General features: G+C 42.1%; 1 protein-coding gene across 1 annotated transcript in view; it reads right to left on the reverse strand.

Annotated features, from left to right (window-relative positions):
* The window catches only part of HECTD4 (HECT domain E3 ubiquitin protein ligase 4), a 195967-nt gene extending 177534 nt beyond the window's left edge, over positions 1 to 18433 (reverse strand). The window contains exon 1 of the mRNA XM_042780607.1: positions 18260 to 18433. Coding sequence (XP_042636541.1) covers positions 18260 to 18433 — 174 coding nt within the window. The remainder of the gene's footprint in view (positions 1 to 18259) is intronic.
* Between the last annotated feature and the right edge of the window lie 3629 nt (positions 18434 to 22062).

Consider the following 22062-nt stretch of genomic DNA (forward strand, 5'->3'; position numbering starts at 1 on the left):
CTGCTGCTTCCATTGGCGTCGATTGCAGAATCAAGCAATGTGAAGTCTTTGACAATTTCAATCTTTTCTCCATTTATCATAATGCTGCTTAAAGGTCCAGTCGTGAGGATTTTTGTTTTCTTTATATTGAGATGTAATCCATACTGCAGACTGTATTCTTCAATCTTCATCAGTAAGTACTTCAAGTCATCCTCACCTTCAGCAAGCAAAGTTGTATCATCAGCATATTGCAGGTTGTTAATGAGTCTTCCTCCAATCCTGATGCCATATTCTTCTTCATATAGTACAGGCTCTAGGATTATTTGCTCAGCATACAGATTGAATAAGTATGGTGAAAGGGTACAGCCCTGACACACTCCCTTCTTGATTTTAAACCATGCAGTGTTCCCTTGTTCTGTCCGAACGACAGTCTCCTGGTCTATGTACAGGTTCCTTTATGAGTACAATTAAGTGTTCTGGAATTCCCATTCTTCTCAATGTTATCCACAATTTGTTATGATCCACACAATCAAAATCAAACACAAATAAACATCTTTATGGTACTCTTTGCTTTGAGCCAAGATCCATCTGACATAAGCTATGATATTCTTCGTTCCACGTTCTCTTCTGAAACCAGCTTGTAATCCTGGAAGTTCTCTGTCAATATACTTCTGCAACTGTTTTTAAATTATCTTCAGTAAGATCTTACTTGCATGTGATATTAATGATATTGTTTGATAATTTCCACATTCTGTGGGATCACCTTTCTTTGGAGTGGGTACAAATACAAATCTCTTCCAGTCAGTTGGCCAGGTAGCTGTCTTCCAAATCTCTTGGCATAACCAAGTGAGTGTCTCCAGCAGGGCATCCCTTTGTTGAAACATCTCAGTGAGCATTCCATCAATTCCTGGACCCTTGTTCTTCGCCAATTCCTTCAGTGCAGCTTCAACTTCTTCCTTCAGTATCACTGGTTCTTGAACATATGTCACCTCCTGAAATGGATAAAGATCTACCAGTTCTTTTTGGTACAGTGACTCTGTGTATTCCTTCCATCTTCTTTTGATGCTTTCTGCATCATTCATTATTTTGCCCATAGAATCTTTCAATATTGCAACACAGGCTTAAATTTTTTCCTCAGTTCTTTCAGCTTGAGAAATGGTGTGTTCTTCTCTTTTGTTTTTTAAACTCCAGGTCTTTGCACATTTCATTATCATAATTGGCTTTGTCTGCTCGAGCTGCTCTTTGAAATCTGTTCAGGTCTTTTATCTTGTCATTTATTCCATTTGCTTTAGCTACTCTTCCCTCAAGGGCAAGTCAGAGTCTCTTCTGACATCCATTTGGTCTTTTCTTTATTTCTCATCTTTTTAATGACCTCTTGCTTTCTTCATGGATAATGCTCTTGATGGCATCCCACAATTCTTCTGTTTTTCAGTCACTGGTGTTCAATGCATCAAATCTATTCTTTAGATGGTCTCTAAATTCAGGAGGGATATATTCAAGGTCATAGTTTGGCTCTCATGGACTTGTTTTAATTATCTTCAACTTCAAGTTGAACTTGCATATGAGCAGTTGATTGTCTGTTCCACAATCAGCTCCTGGCCTTGTTTTGGCTGAAGATATTGAGCTTTTCCATCGCCTCTTGCCACAGATGTAGTCAATCTGATTCCTGTGTACTCCATCTGGCGAAGTCCACGTGTATAGCCGCCGTTTGTGTTGTTGAAAAAAGGTATTTTTAATGAATAAATTGTTGGTCTTGCAAAATTCTATCATGTGATCTCCAGCGTTATTTCTGTCACCAAGGCTAAATTTTCCAACAACCAGTGATTCTTCTTTGTTTCCAACTTTTACATTCCAATCACCAGTGATAAGCAACATATCTTGATTGCATGTTGGGTCAACTTGAGACTGCAGAAGTTGATAAAAATTTCCAATTTCCTCATCTTTGGTTTTGGTGGTTGGTGCATAAATTTGAATAATAGTAGTATTAACAGTTCTTCCTTGTAGACGTATGGGTATTATCCTAACACTGGCAGCACTGTACTTCAGGACAGATCTTGAAACACCCTTTGTGATGATGAATGTCATGCCATTCCTCTTCAGTCTGTCATTCCCGGCATAGTAGATCATATGGTCATCTGATTTAAAATGGCCAAAACTGGTCCAGTTCAGCTCACTAATTCCTAGGATATCAATTTTTATCATTCCATTTCATTTTTGACAACTTCCAATTTTCCTAGATTCACACTTTGTACATTCCATGTTCTGAATATTAATGGACGTTTGCAGCTGTTTCTCCTCAATTTGAGTTACGCTACATCAGCACATGGAGGTCCTGAAAGAATTACTTTATCCGTATCATTAAGGTTGGTTCTACTCTGATGAGGCAGCTCTTTCCCAGTCCTATATTTAGTGCCTTCCAAACCAAGGGGCTTGTTTTCCTGCACTGTGTTGGACAATGTTTCCAAGCTATTCATAAAGTTGCCCAGTAATGTATCAGACAGTGTTTCTCAACTACTCATAAGATTTTATCTGGCCAATTTTTGAGAAGTTGATGGCCTCCACCTTCTACCTACTCTTAGTCTGTAAGCTGCATTGAAACCTGTGTACCATGTGCAACTCTGCTGGCTTCTAAAACACCAGTGGCACAGCCTCAAGCCTCACAGCAACATACAAGCCTCACAGGATGACAAACTGACAAATTTATCTCCCTGAACTGTTGGAAACCTGTGTGCCTTCCCCTTATCTAATTCCTACCTGGGACCTGCCACTCTGTAGCCCCCGGCTGCTCCCTCCCTTTCCTGGCTCTAGGGAGCTTGGGGCCTGCCTTGCCTCCTGCCCCTTTTTACCCTGATATCCTGTCACTCCTGAGGTCCCAGAGACTGCTCCTACTCCCTGCCTTTCCAAATTATGATTAATAGCCCTATTATAATACCTAACCAGTAGCCAGATTATGCTCTATCCTATAACACAACTTTGGGGACAGTTCTAGTCTTCAAGGCACTGCCACTCAACAACAGACGGTAAATGCACACAATAATACAGTCACTAAAGGCCCAACAAACCTGGACATGGAAATGCTCAAAACGATGGACTAGTGCTCCAGTTCCTGCCTAACTGCAGAACTAAGTTAAACAAAAGTGCACTCAAATTCACCTAAAATTTTAAATGATGCTCTTCATTTCAGAATAAGGAATGAGAGATAACATAGGGCGTTTTCAATTAATTCTATCTAACCTAGCTGTTTTCAAGAATCTCACAGGAATTCATTACTCACTATGCAAAACTCTACATGCTCTGTAAAAAAATCAAAGGTCCTAACCCCATATTAGGAAGAAAGTCCTGGCAATCTACTGCTGAAAAATTAGCAAGTGAAAGCCCTATGGAGCACAAAGGTCCAATCCCATTGTCCACGGGTCACCCTGAGTCAGGCGCCCCCGTGAGGCCAGCTAACTCCAACAGCCCATACTGCTCATCCACCTGCCAGAGTCTGGTAGTCACCGTTGGGAGGTGTTCTATCTTCTCTGAAATGCAATTAAAATCCCCAAAGGCTCACCCAAACTACATTAGGTCATCAAAAATACCTATTTCATGGAGGAGCATCATTTGATCTAGACCTTTAAGGATGAGCAATGGCACCCCATGAACCAAGAATACTGAAAGTGAGTTTGCAAAATATAGAGTTGCTGTGGGGGGTGAGGGGACAATGACATAAGATGGGAAAGATAACATGAAGCCAAACAATTACAGCTCCCATGAATGCCACATTTAGAAGTTTGCCTTATTTTGCAGGAAGGGGGAAGCCAGAGAAAGTTTGGACAAGGAGGCAACATGACTGTTTTTAGGAAAATTGCAGTATTTTTTTTCCCCAAATAACACACCTATGTAACTAATATGCTCAACACATATAATGTGTGGCATGGTGCACTTGCAAAAATATGTTGGGAGGGTATACCATTAGCAAAAATGTATAATGTGCACATTATTTGCATAAAAATAAAAATAAGGTGCTCTGGCAGTTATGTGTAGCTCTTACTTACTAGCTGCCATTTAACTACTGTCACAGCTCACAGGTTATCACAGTCAAGTGCTGCCTAAAGCAGAGGTAGGCAGAGTGGAAATCAATCAGCAAATATGAACTAGAGTCCCAATCCTAGCACTAACTAATTATGTGACCTTAACAAATCACTTCACTTCTCTAAGCCTTTTTTCTAAAATAAAATGTCCTCTAACTTGCCTCATAGAACCACTGAAAGGAAGAAGTAAAAATAAACTAGTTGCCATTGAGTCAACTCTGAGTCACTGTGACTGCCTGTGTGTCAGGGTAGAACTGTGCTCCACAGGGTTTTTAATGTTTGATTTTTGGGGAAATATATCACCAGGACTTTCTTCCAAGGTGCCTCTGCATAGACTAGACTCTCCAACCTTTTGGGTAGCAGCCAAGTGTATTAAATATTTGCACTACCCAAGGGTTCCTGAAATGAAAATTGTACAGTCATGTGTCACTTAATGTCCACGATACATTCTGTGAAATAGGATGCTACGTAATGTGAGTATTTTACAAACACCACATTACATACAAGCAGTCCCAGATTACAAACAAGTTCCATTCCTAAATCTGTCTTCAAGTTGAATTTATACATAAGTCCTAACAGTTAGGTACGATTGGTATCTAATGTTAGTCAAATGTTCGTCACTATATAGAATATAATGTACCTTTCTACACATAAAAAAATATTTACAAAAACCACTTCCAGATACACTAAAACGTCTTAAAAATAATAATATAGTAATAATAATGAGAGTAACGTTTTGATTGCGTGTTGCCTAGTAGTATCTGTTTGTTATTATGAACCATTATATGCACCTCAAAACTTTAATATAATAATAGGCTTTACAGGGCCTGGAACCACAGACATACATGTGCTTGGACATTGCCTAAAGACACAATGTGGCATATGACCGTGTATATGGAAGTAGCCAGCACGTGCCCTTGGAAGGGTTGCCAACCATGCACTCTCTTTTTGCAACTTCTCAACTGTGTTGTAGTATGAAAGCCACCATAGACAACAGATACACAAATGAGCTGGCTATGTTTCAATAAAACTTTATTTACAAAAAGATAGCAAGCTAGACTTGGCTCTGACTGCCTATCTCTGGAGAAGCACATCCAATAGAACTATAATGTAAACACATATATTTGCCAAGAACTGTATCTTAAAAAGTAAAAATAAATAAATAAAAGTAAGTTCAACGTTTTATTTAACCCATTGTATTAAAAAATATCCTTTCAACATCTAGTCAACAGAAAATATTATTGAGATATTGCATATTCTTTTTTTCTACCAAGTCTTCAAAATCTGGTATTTTATATTTCAGCCCATCTCAGTGCTGGTGAGTCATGTCAAGGACTCGATGGCCACATGTGCTTGTTGTTACTGGCTGGACAGCACGGTGCTGGAGGATTTAAATACAACACAGAAACACTGACAATACACATGTAAAATAACATTTGAACAAATAAACGTAATCACAAGAATGTAATTGTATCTATAGAGAAGATCAAAGCAAATACATTTCAGATTTTTAAAATAACGTTTCTTCTGGGATAGCAACTGTTACAGCTTGAGGCCACATATCTAAGATGGTTCTTAACTGATATAGTAAGATACCAACCAAAAGTACACTAACAGATTTCTATTCATGTAGCTTCAGCTGACCAGCATGCTTCCCAGACCAGAAAGAAAAAGAAACCCCAAATATTTGGTGAACAAAAAATCACTCAATTTTTCTAAATTGCTTGTCATTTTTTAGCAGATTTTTAAAAATAGCTTCCTTATTAAAGATACCAGGTTTGGCAAATGAGGAAAACTCAGACCACCCAAGTAAATCATTATTAACTAATAGTTTTCAGTCACTAAGAAAGAGGAAAAAATGTAGGGGATAAACATTTTCTACCACAAAAATATTAGGAGGTTTTCAAAAATGTGGTCACTTTTACTTCAGACAAATAAAAACTATACCGGTCTTCAGCAAACTTCAGCTAAGAAGGGAGAGATGCCAAGACAGTCTATCGAAAGGGCCCTTAACCCTTTGCAGCTTGGTGAAGCCTCTGGACCCTTCTCAGATAACATTTTCAAACACATCAAATAAAAGACAGAGGATTACAAGAAACCAATTCCACTGAAATACAGTTACCAAAACACTTAAAATCATGATATTAAGAGTTTCATTATCAACATATTAAATAACAAGATCAAGCTATTGGTCTAATAATTCCCATAATTTCTATGTGGTGATGAACATAATTAATATTTCAAGATATGTGCAACAACAGATATGAAAATATCCAGTATTTCTCTTGGTTACAGGGCCATGGGTACTGCCAATACTACTGTCTGTTGATTGCATTTATAATTTAAGAAATTAATGAGTTTCAGCCCAACACTAGTGAAAATGAAGAAAGTTTTCTCATCCAAATTCACATACCTTAAGTGCTTTTCATGGACCCCTTAGAGTTCAAGGACTCCAAGCTCAGAGTCCCTAAAGGAAAGGACACTTTTGTTCATTATGAGCTCATCCAAAAAACAAAGAAAAATGCTTGGCTTTCTCCAAAGTTCCCCAAATATATTTGTACATTTTGACCCATTTTTCTCCTTTCTAGACTAAATAAACCAACAGTGTCCTTACAGCTGCACTACAAGTGGGTGATGAGAAAGCAAGCACTAGCAAAAAATAAAGAAAGTAATTCCTGTACTACATACCACAGTTCTGATGAAAATATACTGCCACAGATACTACTTCAATATTCTTAATTTTATTTCAACTATAAGAAAAGCAAATACACCTGCTTCTCACTTATTGACATGGTTATGTTCCAAAGAGCAGAATGGTACATGAAAATCAGTGTTATGCAAAAATGGAGGATGACCACATCAGATCACAAAATGGAGGTTGACTACATCATTATATAACTGCCAGACCACTGAGAATCATGGCCCAGCCAGGCTGACTGCCAGCATTACTCTCATCTGGCACCTTGGCGTTTGTTATTGCCAGATGTTGGTTGTTAATTTGCAAAATAGTTGGATATTACATTTTTTACTGTTGTCATAAATGCTCAATGTCAGATAACGTGATAGTTGACAAGTAAGGTGTAGATGTATCCCAACAGAGAGAGGAGGTCTAGACTTTCTATTCTGTCTCATTAAAAGCTACATTTATTATGTTAGACTTCATTCATTTGAAATCTGGATTGCCAACTACAGAGCACAATGCAAATACAGTAAACACAGAAAAGATCCATTACAAACACAAGCTGAATGTTAATATCTTGTTGGTATAAAACTACTATTTGAATGATGCATCTGTAGTTATTACCATTACTAAACCTACAATTTGCATAAAATCGTTTGCAAATTACACATCTCCTTATTGTTAATCTAAAATTGCTACACACTGTGCTATGACCTAGTAATTCAGCCAACTGCAGGTTTTGGTAGAAACACTAGGGATTCAACTGTGTCCATTCCAAAGTATCCCATCATGAAACATTAATTACTCTACAATTGTGCCTAATAGCACTTCATAAGCTCAAAGCTCCATGCAGATATTAATTATCATTCGAAGAGGAAATATACAGCACTACTAAAATCTCTTTAAATCACATAACTTTCAATAGTAATAAGCTGCAGAATACATTTTAATAATCACCACCAATTTACAATTTATCAAATTTTATCAAATAACACTCCGAACACTAAAAATCATTTAGCTTCCCATAAACTAGAATTACCTTTAAATAGCAGATGTGAAGAGACAGCAGACATGTCTGAAAAGACAGTGATAATACAGGTATGCCAAACTTAATGTCCATCCAGGCAACGACTGACTGTATATACATCTACATCCCACAGGTTTTGTTTTTTTAAAGAGAGAGAGCAGCTCTATTTTTGTTTATTATTTCCTCCTAATGGTTCTAAAGACCCAAACCCAGACTTAAAGCACTGGACCATGGGTAGGATACAGACAGGTGAGGCAGAGGACATGGCTCTGAGCACAGGCTCTTGGGTATTGTCTCACGGGCAGGCAGGAAGTGGTGGCAAGAGGCTGTGGGGCTGGGCTGCTGCTGCTGCTCAGACAGGTGATAGAGCCAGCTGGTTACAGTCACTCCCACAACCGTCCTCTCAGCCCCAACTGCTGCCTCTGCCCATTCCTCTGGCTTCCACCAGAAGCTCTAGCAGCAGCAACAGCAGCAACGGGGAAAACAAAGGCCACTAGAAGTGGGCTCCCCTAAGGTTTTAACATGGTATGCACACAACCTCCAAAGTACATAACATCTTATTTCACAGGACATAGTGTGTACGTTGAGCAACACATACCTGTATGGCCACAACTTACTATGCAGCCATCAAAAACATGTTTTTAACCTAATTTGATAAAATGTTCCCAGTAAGTAAAGGATAGAAAATGGTACATAGCATACAATTCCACTTTAATATGTATAAAAATGAGTTGAGGAAGGAAATAATAAAAAATTAATTAATTAATAATTTCTGGATAAGGGGTCTTGGTGGTGCAATGGTATGCACTCGGCTGCTGACCAAAAGGCTGGCGGTTTGAACTCAGCCACTGGCTCCGTAAGACAAAGACCTGGTGATCCGCTCCCTCCAAGATTATAGCCAAGAAAACTCTATGGGGCAGTCCTACTCTGTCAGTTGGGGTCCCTATGAGTCAGAATCGACTCAATAGCACCAAACAACAACAGCATTATTTCTGGGTGGTGCAATCACAGGGTATTTATTTTGTCTCATACTTTTAGGTATTTTCTGTACTTTTTTTTAACAATGTCCGTGTGATTTACAATCCAAAAGGTTTTGTACAGTATAAAAATACAATCTACCTAATGTTCACCATTGTTCATATAGTTTAAAAAATGTGCAGTTACTCATTATACTAGCAAGATGATAAGGGCATCTGCGTCCACCTCATCTTCCTGAAAACTGCAATGTACTCTGAACCCACTCCAGGAGCCAGCACGTCTCTCCCTGTGCATGCGGCTCACTGGCTTGGCTGCGCTCTGGCAGAATCCCCACACCATCTCAGAACAAAGAGTCGTGGCTCTCTCCTGCCTTTATAAGGCCATGGTCTGTATTAACTGGATTACTGACCAAAATGAGTTTATAGCAGGAGACAGAGGAGATCAAGCCATAAGAGAAGTCTTCTGAAGTGAAATAAAAGCCAAAAAGCATTAACAGAAAACACTGGCTGCTTCTGGGTGATGGTGGTCCAGCACGCATTTCTAGGTACCCACTTACATCCACTGGACTTGCCTCTGAGGTGAAGAGCCACTGGTTGAAGCAAATGCTGGGTTTAAGCAAATCATGAGTTCTAAAATGGCCACTATGAGGTGGGAGGAAAAGCGGTCCTATCAAACCGTACTGCTTGAGTATAAACTAGTACAGTCACTTTTGAGAGCAACTGGGTAAAGCCTATGAAAATTTTAAATGGTCCCCTATAACCCAGCACATCTACTTCTTGGGATCTACACTATAGAATTACACGTGCATATGGAAGCATGCAAGGATATGCACCGAAGGGCTGTTTTTAACATGAGAAACAGAACCACCAAAATACCTATTGTGGAAGGGTAACTAATGTACCCAAAAAAACACCTACATCCTAATCCTGGAAACTGTGAATGGAATATATACATATTCTATTTTGTATATGGCAAAAGGAACATTGCAGATGCAATCAAGTTAAAGATCCTGATAGGGGAACAGTATCCTGGATGATCTGGGTGGGCTCTAAAAGTAATCACAAATGCTCTCATAAGAGGGATACAGGAGGCATCAGAGTAAGGAGATGAGAGGAGGGGATGAGAAAAGCAGAGACTGAAGTGATGATCTAAAAGACAGGGGAAGTAGCCACAAGCCAAGGAATACAGGTGGTCACTGGAAGCTGAAAGAGGCAAGGAAACAGATTCTCCCCTCAGAGCGGTGGAAGGAACCAGCCCTGCCAACACCTTGACTTGAACCCAGAAAACATGATTTTGTACTTCTGACCTCTCTGGAACCATGAAAGAGCAATTTTGTGTTGTTTTAAACCTCTAAGTTTGTAGCAATTTGTTACAGCAACAGCGGAAACTAATACAGCCATCAAGAGGAAAACAGCTAACTAACCTGGGGTTTCCGAGGCAGTATCACTAAGGAAGTAGACTGCCCAACCTTCCTTCCGAGGAGTAGGTGGTGGGTTTGAACCGCTAGCCTTCTGGTTAATAGTCAAATGCCTTAGGCACTACACCACCAGAGCTCCTTATACTATGTGTAGGTCTGACTCATTCTGGTGGCACAGCACCTAAGGCATTTGACTGCTAACCAGAAGGCTGGCAGTTCAAAACCACCAGCCACTCCTTGGAAGGAAGGTTGGGTAGTCTACTTCCATAGTGATACCACCTCCAAAACCCAAGGAGGGGTCGCTGTAAGTTGGATCCGACTCGATGGCAGTGCACTGCGTTATACGTAGTATAAGGAGCCCTGGTGGCACAGTGGGTAAGCACTCAGCTGCTAACCAAAAAGTCAGAGAATCGAAACTATCAGCTGCTCCAAAGGAGAAAGATGTGACTGACAGTTGGCTTTCATAAAGATTTAGAGCCTTAAAAACCCAATGGGGCACTTTTACTCTGCCCTATAGTGTCACTATGAGTCAGAATCAACTCGAGAGCAATGGGTTTGGTTTTCATTTTTATATATAGTATAACATACCAAAGTCTGTTATTTTAAAGACCATATTATATTACTGAGTTTAAACATGAAAACTGCAGAAAGATGTACAGTATAACATCTTTCATATAAAAAAGAAAGCAAAAAACAATATAACATTTTATATATACACACACAAATACACATGTGCACTTTTTTTTTTTAATCTTGAAAAATATACAAAAAAATTGTATCACTAGTTTAACCTTGGACTGGATGGAAAATAAGACCAGGGTGGTAGTCACAAGGGCCCTCAGTTTGATCTTTTCTTCCCATTTTTATAAGAATATATTCATATAGTTTCTCCCTGACTGAAACAAGTGAGAGTGAAGAAAATCAAAGATGCAAGAAAACAATTAATCAAAAGACTAATGGACCACATGAGCCCCAGCTACCTCAACCCTGGGACTGGAACTAGATGGAGTCCAGCGACCATTGCTGACAGCTCTGAAAGGGATCACAATAAGAGGTTCTGGATAGAGCGGGAGACATATGTGGAACAAAACTCAGAATCATAAACAAAAGACCAGGGGTCACTGGTCTGAGGAAGGCTGGTAGAACTCCCCAGACAAGGGCCCTTAAATACCCTTCAAGCCTAGAACTGAACTCACCACTGTGATTCACAGGTAGGCCTACAGGGTGAACAATACCAGAAAGGTATGCACTCCTTGGAACAATCAACCATACAAGATCAAAAGGGCAGCATTTGCCAAGGGACAAAGCTAAGAAGACAGGAAGGGAAAGGAAAGAAGGATGAAGGGAAATGGTAAACGCAGGAAGTGGGAATAGTGCTGTTACATCGTGGGGATTGCAATGAGTGTCACAACACAAAATGTGTATAAGTCATTGAATAGAAAGCCAATTTGCTTTGTTAACTTTCACCTAAATCACATTTAAAAAAACAAACACACACATCCATGCATTACTACTAGTTTCAAAACTTTAATGGATATACAAGCTATGTTAAAAAATGCAGGATCAGAGCAATAGTTATCCAACTTGTGCAGTCTTCTCCTTTTGAAATAACTGTGCATTCGTCCCGTAGTTGATCACCTGCTGGTAATTACATTTGTCTACAACTATTGACTAAACACCTTGCAAAGCAGACTTCACTCCTTGCGTTCACCCCACAACCACTGCTGTAAAACAAGATGCAAAGGTGGAGGCAGAGAAAGTCAGGGCACTTTCCGGAATTGACTTCCTTTCATAATTATCACTACAGGTACCTTATGATATAGGAAAGAACAGGTGTGTGACAATCTACCGAGTAGCCCTGGTCAACAGGTGGTATTTGTAGCAGTCAATATGGAAGCCAAGAAGACAGATACTCTAAATTGATTTACTTAGCAAGACCTTAGGGAGACAATCGGAAGAAAGCTGAAATCAAGACTATCTAATATTTCATCTGCCTAGTCATACTACAAGCAAACTGGGAAGATAGAAAATTCCAGATGGATCACTGAAAACAAATCCATCTCTACTAATAGAGGAAAAAAAAGTTCAGTTAATGGGATAATTTTGTTCCTATACAATGGGCAGCTGACAGAATATGCATAAAATAACTTTCCAACAACATAGCAACTTTAAAGATGGTCCATGTACACAATACATAATCACATCCACCCACTAATAACCTTGAGGATCTATAGGAATAAGAGTTTCTACTCATTTACCATATAGCAGACATTGCAGAAAGGTACTTTACATGCAGGTTCTTATTTAATTCTTATGCTAACGCTATGTTTAGCCTCCTCTTATAGATGATGAGGCAGTCCAACATACCAGCTTTAGAGCATGGACTCTGGGCTGCAGTCAGGCAGATCTACTTCAGCCTTGGTTTTGTCACCAACTATATGACCTTTGGCAAGTTACTTAGCATCGTGCCACATTTTCCTCATTTCTAAAATAAGGATAACGACAGTACCACCCTCGGAAGGTTTTTGTGAGGATTAAATGAGATAATGTGTGTGAAGTGCTCAGCACAGAACCTGGCACGTTTGTAAGCATACAATATGCTGATGCTGATGTCCTGGTGACATAGGTGGTAACAATGATAACAAAGAAGTCCTAGCGGAAGAACAAATTGGAGCTTACTAAAGGTGTGGAATGTGACCAAGGTCATACAGCTAATAAGGTGTAGGCCTGGAATTTCAATCAGTCTGACGCTTTAAACCTGATTTTAGCAGAGAGGCAGTACTGCCTCCCACAGTCCCCAGGTTCTTCAGTGTGACTTCACACTTAGCCAGCCACGCCTGAGAGCTATGAGCCACTTGCCTGAACCCACACTAAGATTCAGTGATTCGTATTCCAGTGCTCTGTGGACTACATACATAATTAATTCTGCTGGTGAAGAGGGCAGCTGTTTTATTTATTCCTTAATTCTTCTAAATCTAGTCTGGCAACAAAGAGAAGGTTCCAACAGTAGAATTCTATTAAAGTACATAAACACTTTCCAGAAGATTTTCCTCAAAGGATAAACAGGCTGGTATTCTCTAGGAGAACAGATCAGAATAAATCTAAATATTGTCTCAGAGATTCCATTGAGTGTATCATAAGTATTCAAAGCCTTGACTATTTCAGTTAATCAGCCCCAAATCCAAATGTTCCTTCTCTAACATGACAAAAAAAAAAAAAAAAAAAACCTGCTGAGCTTTTTTCCCCTACATATTATTAATAAAGCATTCTGAGTCTGGGTCATTTTTTAAAAATTGAGTTATAATTGACATGTATTAACCTCCTGTGCAAGAGAGAGAGAGTAATGGGAAGCTTGCATATGCAGGGTAATGAGTTGATGCTAATGGTGGTGGAATATTTTGGAAAAGGATAGCAATAATGGTGGCACAACACGAAAAATGTCAGCAATGTCCCTGAGCTGTAACCGGGGAAGCTGTTATGTTGGTGAATGTCTTGTTGCATATGTTTTTACCACAATAAAAGTAAAATAATAATAATAATAACAACAACCTCCTTTGCTTAAACTGCATAATTTGATGAGTTTTGACATATGTATACACCTGTGAAACCATCACCACAATCAAAATAGGGACCGTATCTGTCACCACCAATGTTTCCTTCCCTCCCAATCATTTGCAATCCACACTCATTTCCCACCTCTGCTCCCAAGCAACCAGTGATCAGCTCTCTGCCTCTCCAGATTAATTTGTATTTTCTAGATTTCCTATAAATGGAGTCACACAGCATGTACTCCGTTTGTCTTTCATTTAGCATAAATCCATATTATATCAATAGTTCACTCCTTTCTGGTACAGTGGTTAAGTGCTTGGCTGCTTACTGAAAGCTCAACGGTTCAAATTCACCAGGCACTTCCACGAGACAGAGATGTGGCAGTCTGTTTCTGTAAAGATTTCAGCGTTGGAAACTCTATGGGGCAATTCTCCCCTGTTCTATACAGGGTCACTATGGGTTGGAATCAACTTGCTGGCAATGGGTTTATCTTTATTTTGTTTTTAGTATTCCATTGTGTGGTGTACCATGGCGTGTTTACCCATTAACCTGTCGATGGATATTTGGACTACTTCCTGTTTTGGAAATCACAAATAAAGTTGTTAGGAGTATTTGTGTCTAAGCCTCTGAATGGTGTGTGTGTGTGTGTGTGTGTGTGTGTGTGCGCGCGCGCGCGCTTCTTCTTAAACAAACACAATGGGAAATGAGAAACACCAATGAAAATAATTGAATTCAAAATTAATTTAAACTATGGGTAAGAAATGGCCTGACCATCTGTGACCCTGAGCCATCAATTAGCTTCTCTTGTCAGTATCCATATTATGAGACCTGTCCTCAACAGGAGTTTGTGAAGAAAAATGAGAGAAGAAGCAGAAATCTTTTGGACCTCCCACATATAAGCTATTACAGTTTATTTCTCTTGAATTTTTATTTATCTCAAGACTTAAAAATGAATTTCTTTGTTTTCCCTTCCTGCCAGCAACATAAAATAAATACAGACAGCTATTTTCAAGGCCAAGCAAGAAAAAGCCACTCTGCATTTTTAAGTCACTCAGCATAAGACCCACAGGCCTTAACCACAAGACCCTGCTAGATGGGCACACACCTGCTTTTCCTCTCCCCCTTTGCTTACTGAGCTAGAGCTCCACACAGGCTAAGGAGGCGGCCTCTCAGGGACCTGGCTCTTGCTGGCCTGTCTGGAACGCTCTTTCCCCAGTAGCCATATGGCATACCCCTTACTTCCTTCAGTTGTTGTTGTTGTTATGTGCAGTGGAGTCAGATCCGACTCATAGGACCCCTCCTCCTTGAGTTCCTGAGACGGTATCACTACGGAAGTAGATTGCCCAACCTTCCTTCCCAGGAGTGGCTGGTGGGTTTGAACCGCCAGCCTTCTGGTTAGCAGTCAAGTGCTTAGGCACTACACTATCAGAGCTCCTTACTTCCTTCAGGTCTCTGTTCAAACGCCACCCTGGGCCTTCCTTCTCTGCCCATCCTACTTAAACCAGAGCCTGCCCCTCCACTCTCCTTTCCCTTTCCATAGCTATCCTTGTCCCCTCAGCACTCATCATTTGACCCAGCACATATTCTCTATCTGGTCATTTGTTTATTGTCTACATCCTCCCACGAAAACAAAACCTTTCAGAGGGCAAGGATTTAGTTCAATCCACTGCTATATCCCCAGCACCCAGGACAGTGCCCGGCACACCTCTGAACTCCACAAATACTTGTTAAACGCATTAGTTGACAAAGCATTATTAAAAAAAATTTTTTTTTTTGTTAAGGTCTGTTTGGAATTTAGTGGAATAAAAAGTTTAATGCAGATACTCTGCTTTTGCTTAAACTAAAATCTTAAGTCAACGTTGATCTATTTCTTAGGATTCTTTGTTGTCTGACATTTAACTTTGAGTGGCACTCATAGAATGAAAAGAACACTGGAATTTAAAGGCAAGAAAGCCAGGCTCAAGGCCTCTGCTCTCCTATAGCCAGCTATGCAGTAAGGACCATCTATAATCTCTCCAGGGCTCAGATAACTCCTCTCCAAAAGGAGGGAAACAATGATCTCTAAGGCTTTCTTGCTCTAAAATGCTGAGGTTCTATCGCAACGAATGCAATCTTTTGCATAAAGGTTGCCAGTCACCAATGGATCAGCTTAGTTTGAATCTCATCTTTCATAATCCAAAATTATTAACTGAAAGATCCTACATAACCAAGAAATCCTGTGAAAAATGGCCCTTATTCACCCAGATCGCCACTGAAGAAGGGGGTTGAGAAGTATACTTCAGAAGAGTAGCAGAAATTTCAAAAGGTAGCCTTTGAAAAAGAAAAAAAAAATGAATTTCTAATCTTCCTCAAATATGAGAAAAAGCTACTAGAAAGGAAAATAAAGATATCTGTTCATTACTGCATCTGCACCCAGAAGAGTAACAAATGTGACTATCATACATACATGAAAGCAGTGAAGTGTTATGATAAGGAGCTGATGTGTTTTGGACTGTGAGACCTGAGCTTCTGTCCAAGCTCTCGGGAGCTTGAGCAAGCTGCATACCTGCTCTCTTTACTTGCCTCATCTGTACAATGGGTACACCACTTACAACTGTTACAGTGAGGAACAATATTTAACTCCTAGGGCTTTTTTGAGAACCTAATAAGATAAGGTCTGGTCCATAGGAAACATTTAATCACTTAATCAGTATTATTGCTAAATAATTAAATGTAAATACACCCACACAAACACAAACTTAATAGCCGCAAAAACATTCTTAGCTATCCATTTCTCTGGATACAAGTATGTAGCCCGTATAATGTAAGAAGTGAAAAAGCAATCTTCACTACTGCCAGTCACAAATGTTTATCACGCAGAGGTATATTGGTTTCTGAAAGGGCATACCACACACTGAAGGAAAAAAAAAAAAAAAATTACCTACCTGGCCAGAGGGGTTCTTTCATTTAAAATCATCCTTCTGTGAAACAGCTGAGAAATTCATTCAATACTTTTATACAGAAAACATCATAGGACAGCCAACTTAATAGCTCAGGTATTTTTAACTACTCCCACTCTTTCTAAGCCTAAAAATATAAAATACGTGTATGTGTGCATACGTGTATGTGTGATTTTTGGTACTGTGAACTTAGATTAGTCTCTAAAGAACAAAGAACAACGTCTTCCCACCTCTTACACACAACAAGCTTAATTAAAGCAAAAAATTCCACCATCCTAGCATAGCACCTCTTGAGTTTTCAAGCAGATAAGACACACAGCTTGCTTTTTATAGAACAGGTCCAAATGAGGCATAAGAAAACTATGATTCAATGTCAAGAATTCCCTGCCAACTTGTCTCTTCCCTTTTTTTGGTGGCCCGGTTGTAAAACAAGTCAGTGAAGAGTTCACAATAGGAATGCTGAGGCAACCTCAAAACCGAGGCGCAGAAATACCGTAGAACGAATTCGCATCTCAAGCACGTCCAAACGTCGCTGCCAACGCAACCCGATCGCTGCCGTTCCCAGAAACACACAGTAATGGGTTTAAATCCATTTTTATAAAGGTTTTTGCGCCGAACGCCAAAGTGCATGCAAAACTGCAAAACACAAAAGATTCCTCGCGTTCCGTTCATAGCCCCCAGACAGGCCAGGCTCCCTGCGCCCTACCCCGGAGAGCCCTCCTTGCGACAGACAATAACCATTTCCTGACATCCTCTGCTGCCTCCACATCCAAATGTCATCCCACGTCGCGGGGGGAGGGGGCCCGTGTCAACCTCGAGCGGCCTGGACCGAACCGCAAGGCCAGCATTCCCACCTCCGGGCACACACGATGCAAGTCAAGTCCCTGCAAAGTTCCCATCAACCGAGCGGACCTAAGTGCTTTCCTTCTGCGCCCAAGCCCAGCTGCCCAGGCGCTGACATCCGCTTGGGCATGCACCTGCCACGGCTCCGCAGCCTCGGCTTCTCCGCGACCCCCGAGCTCATAAAAAGGCCCTGCGGCCTAAAGCGCCGTGACCCTGAGCCCAGAGCGCACGCTGGGCGCTAGAAGCACGCTCCTCGACGTCCACACCGCCACTTCCCTGACAAAGGCCCCGTGTCAATCCGAGCCACAAACAAGGGCAAGTTGCTGGATCGCCCATCGCGATCCGGCAGCTACCACTACCCTCCCTCGGGGACGAAAAAAAATCCGCACAGAACAGGGGCAGGAAGGCAGGGGGATTACAGTGTTAAAATAAACATGTCGCCAAAGCTAAACGACCTGGGTGTGCCCTGGAAGGGGAGGGAGGCGCGGGCCCAGGCGGCAGCGGCGGCTCCTCGGGGCACCGAGGCCTCGCAGGCTGAGGCTAAGAAGATGCCGGCGGCGGAACGCTCAGAATGAAATCCCCGGCGCGCCAGGCCCGGAGCAGCGCGGGGGCGCGCGCTCTGCAGACCTGCGGCCGCCGCCCCATCTGCCGGCCGGCCGCCCACACACACCTGCTGGGGTCGCACTGAGGGCCTGCGGGGGCGCGGAGGCCGAGAAGCGAGGGCCCGACCCCGGCGCTCCCCCGATGGCGGCGCCCGAGGGCAGCCTCGCTCACCTCCAGGTCGGTGTCGGCGGCCTCCGGGGCCCCGAGGATCTCGCTGGGCAGCTCCGCCAGGTCGGTGACCCGGATCAGCCCGTCGTGCAGAAAGATGGTCTCCTCCTTCACCGAGAGCCACTGCGCCGAGTCTGCGGCCGCCGCCGCCGCCGCCGCCGCCGCCGACGAGCCCATGGCCCCGGCTGAGGCGAGGAGCGGACTCCCGGCCCGGCGGAGACGCGAGCAGGAGCCGCCGCGATCACCAGTCCATGGCAGCGGCCGCCGCGCTCACCCGCAGCGCCCCGCTCGCTCGCAGCCTCGCCCGTGCAGCTCCGCCCTAGGCGACCCGAGCCGCCATCCCCCCACCCCCCGGCCCCGGAGACCCCGGCCCAGCCGTCACCGCCGCCGCCGCCCTGAGGAGCAGGATCCGCCTCTGCCTCTCAGCAGCCAACTGTCAGTGAGGCGCCATGTTGGGGGCGGGGCTCCCGGCATGCCCCGCGGAGCGGACAATACAGGCTCCGCCCACCCTCGAGACCCCGCCCACCGGCCCGCTGGTCCCGCACCCGGATCTGCGGACCCTCCTGTCTCACGGTTCGCTCCATCCTGCCCACAGACGGACTTCCTCGGTTTCTCGTTCTCTAGTAATTGGAAGGGGCCTGAGCGTGCGGGACTCAGAAGAAGAGGACGCCGCCTCTCATTCCCGTCCCACTCAGGTGTGCACCCCTCGTTCGGGAGGTCCCTCATCCTAGCCAGGTCGTGGAGGTTGACTCCCTGCTTCACTTTTAAATGAGATTCGTGCAAACCTCTGGCGGCGAAGAGTGTTTGCACATCTGTTCAAAAGCACTTGGTAGGTAGTGCAATGCCGACCCCACATCAAAGAACCAGACCTACTGCCAACGAGTTGATCCTGACTCATAACTACCCCACATAAACCAAACCAAACTCACTGCCATCCGACTCATAGCGGTCCCTCCTGGGGATTCCAAGGCAGCATTACTACGGAAGTAGATTGCCCAGTCTTCCTTGGGAGGAGTGGCTGGTGGGTTTGGACTGCCAGCCTTCTGGTTAGCAGTCAGATGCCTTAGGCCTTACTGGAAAATACCCAACACACTCTCAAAACATGGTGAATAAAAAGCACTTGCCACAAAGTTTGACATCCAGTGTCCAGCACTTAATAAGTGCCCCCTGAATGCAGTTGTTGTTATTGTTAGGTACTGTCAAGTCGGTGGGACCGGTGGCGACCCTGTGTACAACAAAACAAAACACTGCCCAGTCCTGAGCCAGCCTCACAATCCTTGCTGTCTGTACCTGAGTCCATCATTGCAGCCACTGTGCCAGTGCGTCTTGTTGAGGGCCTTCCCCTTCTTCATTGACCCTCCACTTTACCAAGCATGATACCCTTTTCCAGGGAATGGTCCCTTCTGACAATGTGATCAAAGCAGGTCAAAGTCTGGCCATTTTCCCTTTCAAGGAGCATTCAGGCTGCACTTCTGCAGCACAGATTTGGTTGTTCTTTTGGCAGTCCATGGTACTTTCGGTATTCTTCACCAACACCACAACTCAAAAGCATCAACTCTTTTTCAGACTTCCTTATTCATTGTCCAGTTCTCACACGCATATGAGGTGACTGTAAATACCATTGTTTGGGTTAGGAGCACCTTAGTCTTCAAAGAGACATCTTTGCTCTTCAGCACTTTAAAGAGGGCTTTTGCAACAGATTTGCCCAGTGCCATACGTCATCCAGTGTCTTAACTGCTGCTTCCACTGGTGTTGATTGTGGAAACAAGCAATACGAAATCTTTGACAACTTCAGTCTTTTCTCCTTTTATCATGAAGCTGCTTATCAATCCAGTTGTGAGGGTTTTCATTTTCTTTATGTCAAGATGAAATCCATACTGCAGACTGTACTCTTTAATCTTATCAGTGCTTTAAGCCATCCTCACGTTCAGCAAGCAAAGTGGTGTCATCTGCATATCGCAGGTTCTTAATGAGTCTTCCTCCAATCCTGATGCCACGTTCTTCTTCATATAGTCCGGCTTCTCAGATTATTTGCCCAGCAAAGAGATTGAATAAGTATGGTGAAAGGATACAACCTGATGGACTCCTTTCCTGATTTTGAACAATGCAGTATCCCCTTGTTCTGTTCGATCCACAGCCTCCTGGTATATGTACAGGTTCCTCATGAGCACAATTTAGTGATCTGGAATTCCCACTCTTCTCAATGTTATCCATAATTTGTTATGACCCATACAGTTGAATGCTTTTGCATCGTCAATAAAACACAAGTAAACATCTTCTGGTATTCTTTGCTTTCAGCCAAGATCCATCTGACATCAGCAATGATATCCCTCATTCCACGTCCTCTTCTGAATCCAGTTTGCATTTCTGGAAGTTCTCTGTCAATATACTGCTACAACCTTTTTGAATTATCTTCAGCAAAATTTTACTTGCATGAGATATTAATGATATTGTTTGATAATTTCCAAATTCTATTAGATCACCTTTCTTTGGAATGGGTACAAATATGGACCTCTTCCAGTCAGCTGGCCAGGTAACTGTCTTCCAAATCTCTTGGCTTTGCCGATTGAGTGCCTCCAGCGCAGCATGTTTGTTGAAACATCTCAATGGGTGTTCCGTCAATTCCTGGAGCCTTGTTCTTCGCTAATTCCCTCAGCACAACTTCGACTTCTTCCTTCAATACCATTGGTTCTTGATCATATGCCACCTCCTGAAATGGATGAAAATTGACCAGTTGTTTTTGGTACAGTGACTCTGTGTATTCCTTCCATCTTTGGATGTTTCCTGCATCATTCAATATTTTGCCCATAAAATCTTTCAACATTGCAACTCAAGGCTTGAATTTTTTCCTCAGTTCTTCCAGCTTGAGAAATGCCAAACGTGTTCTTCCCTTTTGGTTTTCTAACTCCAGTTCTTTGCACATTTCATTATAATAATTGACTGTCTTCTCAAGCTGCTCTTTGAAATCTTCTGTTTAGCTCTTTTTTCTTGTCATTTCTTCCATTTTCTTTAGTTACTCTTCACTCAAGGGCAAGTTTCAGAGTCTCTTCTGACATCCACTTTGGTCTTTCTTCCTTTCTTGTCTTTTTAATGACCTCTTGCTTCTTCATGGGTGATGTTCTTGATGTCATCCCACAATTCCTCTGGTTTTCAGTCACTGGTGTTCGATGCATTACATCTCTTCTTCAGATGGTCTCTCAATCCAGGAGGGCAGTTGGAACTATTATATTCCATCAGTACTCAACGCGGATTGACATACACTATAAAATAAAAAGGGCACCATCCCTTTTCTATAAAAGAAAGGGAAAATGGTATGCATAGAGAACAGTGTGGAAGAGAATACATTAGAAATTATGCACATGAGCTGCCACGGAAGTGGGACTAGTATGGAAGGGATGAGGGACATTGTTATCATTATGTTATTTTCATAATTTAAAAAAAAAAAAAAAAAAAAAACTTCAGTGTGTTTATCTTTTGACCCAGCAAATCAACTTTGAGGACATTATCCTAAGGAAATAATCAGACTGATGGGCAAGGAAGTATATACAGGGACGTTCAGCTCAATAATTGGTGAGCAGAGGAAAAAATATAACCCATCTAAATGTCCAAAGATATGGGATTGGTCGACTCAAATCTGTTATATCTGTAACATGGACTATTGAGAAGTAATTCACATTCATGTTTATGAAGTATATTGATACAAGTGAATGTTCATGATATATTACTAAATGGAAAATAAAAAAAAAGCAACTCACTGTTGTACAGTTGGATCCAACTCATAGCGACCCCTCCTTGGATTTCTGAGG

Source organism: Orycteropus afer, unplaced genomic scaffold (genome assembly GCF_000298275.1).
Source record: "Orycteropus afer afer isolate SDZICR_OR568_19922 unplaced genomic scaffold, OryAfe1.0 scaffold00048, whole genome shotgun sequence".
In the NCBI taxonomy this organism is placed as follows: Eukaryota; Metazoa; Chordata; class Mammalia; order Tubulidentata; family Orycteropodidae; genus Orycteropus; species Orycteropus afer.